At 47.5% G+C, this 11,182-nt stretch overlaps 1 protein-coding gene across 1 annotated transcript in view; it reads right to left on the bottom strand.

Moving 5' to 3' along the window:
- NFE2L3 (NFE2 like bZIP transcription factor 3) overlaps positions 1 to 11,182 on the bottom strand; it is a 43,807-nt gene that overhangs the window by 21,990 nt on the left and 10,635 nt on the right. Inside the window, 1 exon segment of the mRNA XM_004718179.4 lies at positions 11,020 to 11,177. Coding sequence (XP_004718236.3) covers positions 11,020 to 11,177 — 158 coding nt within the window.

The following is an 11,182-nucleotide window of genomic DNA, read 5'->3' as shown; positions in this document are numbered from 1 at the left end:
CAACTTGCTCGAGTTAGAGCACCCAGTGACATCACCTGGGAAGGTTCTCTCTGAAATTTTTTGTAAAAGGAGTTTTGCTCGAACCTTGTTTTTTGCGATGGTTGGTTTAAGAGAACGGTGTGGCTGTGAAATTTTGCGTCCTGCTCAGGAAAAATGCAACAGAAACTTGTGATGTTGAACACAGCTTACGAGGACAGCGCTATGGGGAAAACTCAAGTGTATGAGTGGTTTTCTCATTTCGAAAAAGGTGAAATGTCGATTGATGATAAACCTCGTTCTGGATGTCTGAAAGGAAAAAATGTAAACAAAATTCATGCACTTGTGCTTGAAGACAGACAATGGACCATTGAAGAGATGGGGAAGTTATCCGGACTATCTTGGTGCTCAGTTCAGCGAATTTTAACAAAAGATTTGGGAACAAGAAGGTTCACTGCAAAATTTGAGCCTCGGGTTCTGACTGACCAGCAAAAAGAGTGTCAAGTGGAAACATACCATGCTTTGAAAGAACAGCTTTGAAGCAACCCAGACTTTTTCCCCAGGGTCATTTCTGGTGACAAGACATGTTGCTATTCTTATAGCACCTGAAAGCAAACCTTAATCAAGACAGTGGAAGACTCCATCATCAACTAGGCACCACCCCCCCTTCCACCAAAACTCATTGATCAAGACAATGCTCATTTGTTTCCACCAGGTGAGACTGTTAATCAAGCTTTCTATTTAGAGGTTCTGAAAAGATTGCATAACAGTATGCGACCAAAAAGGCCTAATTTGTGGCCAATGGGGGGACTGGTTTTGCCACCACAACAATGCACCTGCTCATGCAGCCATCTCAGTGCACCAGTTTCTGGCAAAAAACAGCATGCCTCTCTTGCTCCACACACCTTACTCACCTGAACTTCTTTTTGTTTCTGCAAAAAAAGAGGGACATGACAGGACAGCGATTTGACAACATAGGTAAGGTTTTGGCGGGACAGTCCCAATTTTTAACAATTTTTCCCGCGTCCCACAGCATTTTTAAAAAGTCCCAATTTTTGGAAAGAATGCACAACAAGCTAGGGTAAACGGTTTTTGGCTGCCATGTTGCTATTTCGCCAGAATATGAGTTTTACCAATGGTGTCCCGCTTTTGTCCCGCTTTACCAATATTAAAATCTGATCACCTTAAACATAGGTGAAGAAAAAAAACAAGAGGTGTTGTCAGCCATTCAGATGAGTCTGAAAAATATTTCCAATAATGGAATTGCAGATTTGACAAATGTATTAAGTGTAATGGAGAGTACTTTGAAGGTGGTTTGTCTTGTAAAAAAATTGAAATACACACAGCAACATCCTTGCTCAACACTTTAAAGGTCTTATGCAGCAGACTTATATGTTATTTGTTGGTCTTAGTATGTATCCTTTATTCATAAAAACCATTGGAGAAGCACTTGTAGATACACTAGCCCATCTTCAACATAATACGATAAACATAATGTTCTGGTGCACATGACAAAGCAGCGCTCCTTGATCCGGTACCTCGAATCTTTAATAGACTTTGTGGTGGCTGGTTTGTAACTAAGGTTGTTCGTAAGTAATCCAGGGACCAGGAGACCAACACTCTGTGTGGCTGTTCCCTGGGAGAGGTCAGGTACAAAAGCAACCTGTGCTTCCAAACGGGAGCCCGAGTCAGAAAGTACCGCTCCAAAAGCACAAACCTTTATTAAATGAAAATATCAAAATGTGAAACTGCTGTTTCTCGACAGATCCTCCATCCAGGTCTGTACACATCTGAAGGCAGCACTTCCACCTCTCTGCCCTTGGACGCACACACCACGTCCAACGGCAGTTTCAGCATCCTCAAGGGCTCAAGTCACGTCCCCTCCAGCGTTCTTTGCGGTTGGGGAACAAAAAGAAGTGCGAATGGGGCAAGATCAGGGTTGCAGGGTAAGTGGGGAAAGGTTTCCAACAAAACTATCCTAGGACGGTCCTTGCTGCCCTCAAAGAATTCGCAAGTGCATTGTCACAATGGAACAAGAATTCCTCGCTCAACGTTCCTGGCCTCCTTCTCACCAATGCAGTTTCCCATCGTCTCGAAATGTCTTCAAAACAAGCTCTCTGATCGCCCTGTGTCCTTCAAGAAAACCAAAACTGCCTTTTGGAACTCTAAAAGAGAGGCGGCCATCTCCTTCTGAGCTGACCTCTATGCGTTTGCTGACTTTGGCCCACAGACCTCTTCCAAGCACCGTTTTGATCCTACTGGTATATCCAAGCCTTGCTTGCCCCTGGTTAGCATTCGATCCATACAATTGTCATTAGCTTCAATCTTGCTTAACAGTAAGAGGAAATTACAGGAAAGGAGGTCAGTAGAGAGTCTGATTGTTCAGGCCTGGCGTAACAAGAACAAATCATCTAGAGCAGTGGTTTTCAACCTTCCTAATAATGTCACGACCCTTTAATACAGTTCCTCATGTGGTGAACCCCCCCACCATAAAATTATTTTTGTTGCTACTTCATACTTGTAATTTTATTAGTTATGAATCGGGTGACCCCTGTGAAAGGGTTGTTCGACACCCCCCTCCCAAAGGGGTCTTGACCCACAGATTGAAAACCCCTGATCTAGAGCCCTTGGGTATTGCATGCTAGTAAACACACTGCCCTTTGGGGGAACAGTGGTACAATTCTCACTTCCAAGCAGGACATACAGATTCGATCCCTAGGCAATACACTTCCAAGTGTTATCACCCCGTATGAGAGGCTTGTTTGTTACCATGTGTGGCAGTTACATGATCTCCTGTCAACTTGCTAAGGAGTAGTCTAGCCTGTCCATCAGGTTGCACTGTGATGATCTCTCTGGAGCCATGAAGGAGATAAATAGCTCACTGGAGGCCAGACATACTCTCTCCCTGTGAGACATTACTGCTGACAAGCCACATGGAGACCCACACCAGTGCTGAGATGCCTCCACCGCCACTGGATCCACAACACTTTCCACCCACTGGCCTGTGATCCTCCTGCATTCGGCATCATTGCATGTGTTGTGTGAGTCTGAAGAGGAATTTGTAGATTGGTCTTGGACATGTGGACTAATATCAGACTAATGGACTGGATCTGGACTGGACAGGGATGTTTTCTTAATATACAATTACTCTTTTATCTAAGGCACTGGTTCTCAACCTTCCTAATGCAGCAAACCCTTTAGTACAGTTCCTCATGTTGTGGTGACCCCCCAACCATAAAACTATTTTTGTTGCTACTTCATAACTGCAATTTTGCTACTGTTATGAATCGGGCAACCCCTGTGAAAGGGTCGTTTGACCCTCAAAGGGGTTGCAACCCACAGGTTGAGAACCCCTGATCTAAAGCTCTTTCTTACACACGAGTGTGTATGAATTTGTTCCTCTAGTCAACCCAGACTAACAAATTCTGTATGATGCTGAACAGGTTTCAGTGGGCCTTGAGACAAAAGCCCAGTAGAAAGAAAGGCCTAGCGATCTACATTCCAAAACACAGCCGATGAAAACCCCTGAATCATCAGTCTGATCCCATTGTGCACAGGGTACCATGGGTTGGTGATGACTCAAGAGCAGTTAATAACAACCCCTGGCCTTAGTACTGTTTAATCCTGACAAGAACTTTCTCAAAATCAAACTCACTGCCATCAAGATGGTTTTGACTCACAGGACCCTGCAGGACATGGGGGAACTGGTCCTAGGGGTTTCTGAGACTGGAATTCTTTACAGGGAACAGAAAGCTTTGGCTTTCTCCCATGGAGCACCTGGTGGTTGTGAAGGGCTGACCGTGTGCTTAGTTAGCAGTCCAATGTGTAACCACCAGCACGCCCCTTTAAGAGGTCAATACTCTTCGTTTACAGATTTGGAAATGGGCCGGCACAGGAACTGCCTGGGAAAGGAAGGAACTGGGATGGTGTCGGTGCTGCCATTCCCTGTCAACTCGGTCAGGCTGCTCAAACCCCAGCAGCCAAGCCCACTACCACTGAGGAGACTCCTTTTGGGTGGCATATGCCCCGGAGGGTTTCAGACCTCATTATTCAATCAAATGCTTCTCTAACTGCTGCTGTGCAGGCATTCTGTGCTTCTGCCAACATCTGCAATCAGGTGACGAAGTCAAGGGGATTATTTTGATCATCAGAATGGGCCTCAACCCAGCAACTGAAAGGCCTTAGGGGCAAAACGAAGGGTTTCACTGAGAAAAGATGAACTTTTTCTTCCAGACCATTGGATCAGCTCCCTTCTGAGAGCTTCCCGCCTGCTGACCTGCCCTGAGTTCAGATTTGCAACTCCCTGAAATCAATCTCTTTACATTGTAAGGAACAATGGTTAAGCACTCCACCACAGACCAAAAGGCCAGCAGAACTGCCCTCCCCTCATGACGATGAGGGAACGGTTCTATTCTGTTGGATAGGGGTGCTAGGAGTCAGAATCGACTGACTGACTCTTAACAGTAGGCCTGTGTGTGCACGCAAGCATAAATGTACACGTATGAACACATCATACAAAAACTCACTGCCATCAAGTCAATTCTGACTCCCAGCAAACCTGTAGGACAGGGTACAACTGGCCCACTGGACTTGCAAGACAGTCACTCTCTACAGGAGTAGAAAGCCCAGCCTTTCTCGATTGGCGTGGCTGGTGGTTTTGAACTGCTAACCTCATGGTCAGCAGCCCAGCTTTTAACTCACTATCCACACCATCCACATCCTTATTTGTTCCATCAAGACCTTCTACTGGTTCTGTTTCTCTGGGAACCCAGACCTATCCCAGTTTAGAAGTATTGCCTTCCTCCATGTCCATACTTTGTCAAATCTGCCAGTCACTCGACCCAAATCAACAACCCAGGTGTATCACTGAGGCCCAGGAAGTTCCAGCTGGCCCACAGGTATTCAGATATTAACATAGATCCCTAATGACTAGAGATTGAGATTAAAGAAACCACCCCTACTGCCAGGCTGCTGAGTGTAGGAGCAGCTTGTTTTTCTGCAGTGGGCAGGAGGTGCGGCTTCCTCGGTGTGGAAGAACAGTGATCTGTTCTATTTGGGGCAAGGTCACTGGCATGTGATATAACTTTAGGCAATCCCAAGTTTCACCACCTGATTAATTACAATGCCAACCTGAAAGTCTGCTTTGCACTGCCCCGTCCACTCAGACACGGCATGAACTGGTCCGATAGCCCTTCAGGCTTTCCAATCTGACCTACTTTCTAGACGGGCAGACTAGGAACTCTGGCCTTGAAGGACCTGAAGCCTTCAAGCTCCTGGTACCCTGGCTTGGGTGGGGCAGGGGGTGTGGATACTCAGGGCTCCACAGATGTTGGCTGATCATGTGCTCACAATTCTGCAGTGAGTCCTACTGGCAAGTTGAAGGGAAGACCCACTTTCCAGTTCAATGAAGAGGGTGCCAAGTCCCAGAGCAGACATGCTCCCAGGTGCAATAGGGCTCAAAGGGGAGAGAAGGACATGGTTTGTATACCATGTGACAGCTGGGGCGAGCCTGAGAACTTAGTAGTAAAAGACTTAAAAGGAAAGAAAGGCGGCAGTTTTCTGGGCAGGGTTGACAGAAAGAGGCAGGAGAGCATGAGGTCATGGGGGACCTGAGGGAGAAAGTCTTAACCTTGAAAGTCAGCTACAGGAAGGGGGGCAGTGTGAGATGAATTCAGCAAGGACGGTTGGGGCTCAGGCTGTGCTCGCTCTAGGGAGAGCCGCGAATAACAAAATAGCTGGTTATAGGGAGTTAGTGGAGGCTCCCCAGGTGACAGTGGAGGGATGGAAGCAGGCCTGCTCTGGAAAACAACAAAGGGGGCAAAGTAAATTGGGGAGAGGGCATTCGTGGGCCCAGCTGCATCAACAGGAACCCTGATGGGTTAGTGGTTAGCTGTTTGGCTGCTAACTTCAAGGTCAGCAATTCGAACTATCAGCCATTCAGTAGGAGAACGACTGGGCTTTCTACTCCGGTAAAGAGTTAGTCTCAGCAACTCACCAGGGCAATTCTACCCTGACCTACAGGGTCGCTGCAAGTCAGAATTGGCTTGATGGCAGTGAGTCTGGCTGCATTAGCAGTAGCAGTGCACATCTTGGAGCGCTTCTCTCATGTCCCGGCCCTGCTGAACTTGATCTGTATGATCACATTTGCCACTCACGGCAACTCCCTAAGGTACTACTGCAATCCCATTTCACAGGTGAGGAAGACAACCAAGCCCCAGAGAGGTTAGGAAGTATGGTGCAATCACACAACCAGCCCACGGTGAGCAGAGATCTAACCAAGGTTGTCAGACTCCGTGTGCACATTGACCACTAGACCATTTTGCTGCTAAGATGGAGCCTGGACCCTGCCCTCTCAGATCAAATCTGAGTTCCCACTGTCTCAGCTATCAACTAAGGAAGTGGGAGGAGGAGAATGGACAAGGAGTCATCACCGAGGTGACATCCCTGTAACCTAGCTGCCAAGGGGAAGGGCTGAAGGGACAGGTGCAGTGAATGACGGGCCCGAGGTGGCTCATCAAGCTGGCAAAGCCCACAATTCCCCATGGGCATATAATCAAGGCCTGCTACCAAGGAGCCAAGACACTCACCAACTGCTGCCAAGAATGCAACTGACGTTGCTCTTGCACACTGGGGCCTACTTGCTAGGTAAACTTAAGAACTGCCAGAAGGGACTCTGCTTGATGCTTCCCTCAAGAAGAGGTCACTGAAGATATGGGTGCTAGAGCAAAGAGTGATGAGAAACTAGATGGTGCCCGGCTATCAGAAACAATAGTGTCCTGGGTCTTTAAGGCTTGTCTTCAACAAGCAGCCATCTAAGTGAGGCATCAACTAAGTCCACACGGAAGAAGCACACCAGCTTGTGTGATCCAAGGTTTGTAGACAATATAATCCATATCCACAAGAGCGAATAGTAGCAGAGCTTAAGCTGTGAACATCAGGTTTGCAGAAGGCTATGGATGACAGTGGAAGCCAAAATTCCATATACAAGGCCCACACACAGATTCAGACCCCAGTGAATCCCATCTGACCAAAGTTGAGGGATGTGAATAGTCTTATCAGACAGAGAGGAGACTACAAAATCAATTATGGTAGATATAGTTAGGTTAAAATGTAATTATCTTATTTAATTGTAATTATAAATTACATTTATAAAATGTAGTTATCTTATTTATCCCTTTTGACCTATTAAAAATTTGTTTCAGCGCAAAAAAAAGAAAGAGTGGAGGGGAAATACATGTGGATTAAACCTCTAGTGAACCCCCTCTGACCATAAACCAGGGGCGTGAATAGCCTGGCCGATAGACAGAATGCAGTGGGAAGTGGATTACTGCAGATGTAGTTAGGTTACAATTTAACACCTTACCATGGATCTCATTTTTCACCCTTTTTAAAGGTGTTCTAGTTTTTAATATTTTCTACTTTCTTTGCAATTGAAGTTGTTCTGTTTTACTTTGTTATTGTTGTTAGTTACCTTTGTTTGTTGTTTGAATGTTTTTCTGTTTATGAAATCCAGGGTAGGTAACTCTATAGAGGCAGTAACTGGATTGATGGTTCCTTGACGGTATGGCAGGGGTGGATCGGGGGCAACGGGGAGAAAATGAGTACAAGAAAGATGAAAATGTTCTAAAATCGATTGTGGTAATGATTGTACAACTCCCGATATGACTGAACTGTAAAACAGTATGATATGTGGATTATGTGCCAATAAAACTATTAAAGAACAGCCAGAAGCAAGACATGACAACAGAATAATTTATAAATTATAAAGGGTTCATGAGGGAGGGAAGAGCGGGGAGGGAGGGGAAAAATGAAGAGCTGACGCCAGGGGCTTAGGTGGAGAGCAAATGTTTTTAGAATGATGATGAGGGCAATGAATGTACAAATGTGCTTTACACAATTGATGTGTGTATGGATTGTGATAAGAGTTGTATGAGTCCCTAATAAAACGATTTAAAAAAAAAAAACAGCCAGAAGGGAGAGGAAGGCCCTGCCACTTGCTTCACTCCGTATGAAGTCCCTAAGTGCCTCTTCAAACACCCATAGTGAGCAAAAAGAAAAGGTCATTGGGCTGTAATGTTTGTAATAAGCAGACTAGTTAAAAACAGGTATGGATCCAAATTGTATTTATCCTCAAATGCCCAGGCACTAGGGACCATCTCTGGTTTTCAAACAACAAAGCAAACTTTACTTTAGCAATTAAGGAATCGCTTTCTCTTCCTTTTCGTCCTCGAAATAGGTACTAACTGTGCCAGTATTCTTCTTGTGACCTGGAGAAACCCATTCTGATGGGCAGCGAGCCAAGAGGACCTGCTGGTCCCAAGCCAGAAGAGGATCCTCTCCAGAAGGCAGGAACCCCCATCAAGGTGACCACAACCCCTCTGGGTCTCTTCAAGGGGTAACAGCGCTCTGATACACTGGTGACACTGGTGCTGGGAATCCCACATATCCAATTCTGCAAACGGTTTAACCCATGCATTCCTCTGCAGAAGATGGCCACGACTCTTTGTTGTCAGTGCATGGTTGTGGTTAAGAAGGGAAGCGTGTCTGCCTTGGGGAATTCTGGGTTCTGGTTTCAGATAATGATTAGCCCCACTAAAGTGAAACCAAAAGAGTTCTTTTGACACTTGGAAAATCCCCTACTCTTTCTGCTATGTTCAAAAGTTATACTTTAGAACCAGATCTCTTACAACTTGAATGAAAGGCGCACCTATGCACAACTAACACCAAAAAGGCACTCCTGTGATAGGAATAACAGCTAACCTTGAGAAAGTCTTAAGAGGTGGCAGGTATGTCACACTTTACATAGACTGCATTCCTTAATTCTTTATCAACCTAATTAGGGGGGGGAGGGGCTAAAAAAAAGTTCATGGAAAGTGTAACTAGAAGATGAAATTTTGGGCCAAGAACTTTGTGAAGCCCCCTTGTGTATCTTTTGCCGCCAAGGGGGGTGGGGGGATGGTAAATCCCAAGTAAACCAAAATGGAAACATGATACTAGCACAGGCAAGCAGAGGCTCTGGGTCCAGAGCACTGCTGCGCAGGGGCGTCACATTTCCGTCTTACCCCGTGGACCATCCAGGGAACCTGAGGGCAGCACGGGTTCTTGATTTCTGTGCCAGGCTGGGAGTCCCCTAGGAGACTCAGGTTCCAGTCCTACTTTTGGCACTAATTAACCATGAAGCTTTGGCGAAGTCCCCTAACCTTGCTCTGGCTTTAGGGGACTTCGCCAAAGCTACCTAGTGAGGGACAACCTGGCTATAAGGATGGCTGGCTGCATACCTCACAAGGTTGATGCAGAAGGTGTTAATAATGACAACGGTGAATTAGCTTGGCAAACTACAAGGTTCATGACAGCTTCTCATTGCCAAAATGGATGTTATCACAGCCAACATGGCCCAGCAGATTCACACACCCCAGCCAGGAAGAAAGGCCCTGACATTCACCCACTCCTCTTGGAAAGCTGGGACTTAAGGCCTCCAAGGGGAATCTGGCTGGGCCCAAGGATGACACCAGAGCTTCTTCTAAATGGTCACCCGTAAGGTGACGCTGAAGAGAAGTTCTCAACGAACGAGCAGCCGGCCTCCGCTCCCATCCAGGTCTCTGCGCACTTGCAAGATGGCTGACATTCAGCTGTGAGGGGGTCTGGATGCCATCTGGTACAGCACCCAGCACTGGGTTTCTACCCCAAATGCTACAAAACCAGTTCTGATAGAAGTGCACATACCCTTCATTAGCAGGCAGAAGGCTCAGGAAAGAAAAACCCCATGGGGTCCAAGCTGGAAGATTTCTGAACAGCCAAAGCCCACCTAAACTCCATAGTCCCCTCCCCACTAGGCTCCAGCCCAAGGGAAAAGGAACGGACTAGGGCAGTCTACCGTGAATCACAGAGCACTTCGACACAATGACCTCTTCCAAGAGAGGGTGGAGAAGCTAGTCTGGCAACTGCCTACACAAACAGGGCAATTGTGAAGAGCAGCAAGCAAACCAGTTGGGCTCTTGGACCTGTTTTGCATAAGACTGCACTCCACAAAAATATGGGAGGAGCACTAGTTGGTGGGTACCCACCACCAGTCATTAAGACACTGCCATGTGGGTCAAGAAGTATTCAAGAGGCCCTTTTCGCAGGAATTTGGGTAACGTAGTTTGGTGGGCATCAGCCGAATTTGAGGTCATGGAGCGTGGCAGATACTTCAGTCAACAGACTCTGATAACTTTGTTTCCTAAGTGGCAGAAGGGCTTCCATAAACCAAAGGGATTTTGTTTGTGTCCCAGTGAAAATAAAGGTACCTGTTTTCTTTATGCTAGTAAGAGGTTTAAAGTGTCTGGGAAGCCGGTGGGGGCGGGTGGTTAGATCACAGCAGGCCCATCTGCCAGCTGACCTCATGGTGTACACTGACCACAGCTCCTACATTCAGGGAAGCAGCAAAAAGGAACTGGAATTGGGTTAAATCGGAGCGGGTGCTACCACAGAGGGCTGGGAGGGTGGAGTTTAAAAGCCAAGTACATCCCTCAACGTCTGATTCCAATTCACAAACGCGAGGTGCCCGGGTGGGTCCCAGTGTCTGTAAATCTTCACGAGAATGGAAAGCCTCATCTTTCTCCCTGGGAGAGGCTCGTGGGTTCGAACTGACCTTGAGGTTGACTACCCATTATGTAACCTACTACACCAGCTCAAAGCGGGCACAGGTTCACAGCAATTGCATTAAGATAGTTCTCAAAACCCGCCATCCAGTCGGTTCATCCCCTCCCCCTCGGACCCTCAAACTACCCTCGACAGCCGTCTAACATCAGGAAGGTGCCCTCTCCATCCAACCCGATGAATGACCTCCCTCTCTTCTCACTCAAAACCTAAAAGGAGCCTCCGTTCGGATTTCACACCCGGGAGCTGAAGAGTCGGCCTGGATCCTTCACCTACAAACCACCCAGGGCCTAAAGCGGGCACGAGGGCGCGGGCGGGGCCCGACACCTTGCCGGGATTCGGGCCAGTTTCCCTGCACCCGGCGCTGCGGACACGGCACCTCGGTCGGCTCGCGGCTCCCATTACCTCGCTCGCGCGGCCCCCGGCGTCCGGAACTTCAGCCGTCGGTTCCGCCGGTGCCTGCTCCTCCTCCCCGGAGGTCAAGGCGTTGCTTCGCGCCTCACGCGGGTCCCCGCCAGCCCCAGGTGCCGCCTGGCTGCCGCCGTTCCCGCTGGCGCCGACTCCTCCC

This window comes from Echinops telfairi, unplaced genomic scaffold (assembly GCF_000313985.2).
Source record: "Echinops telfairi isolate 266 unplaced genomic scaffold, ASM31398v2 ScPeMD7_23;HRSCAF=83, whole genome shotgun sequence".
Taxonomy (NCBI): Eukaryota; Metazoa; Chordata; class Mammalia; order Afrosoricida; family Tenrecidae; genus Echinops; species Echinops telfairi.
Note: the sequence above shows the minus strand (reverse complement) of the source record. Positions and strands in the feature narration are given on the sequence as shown.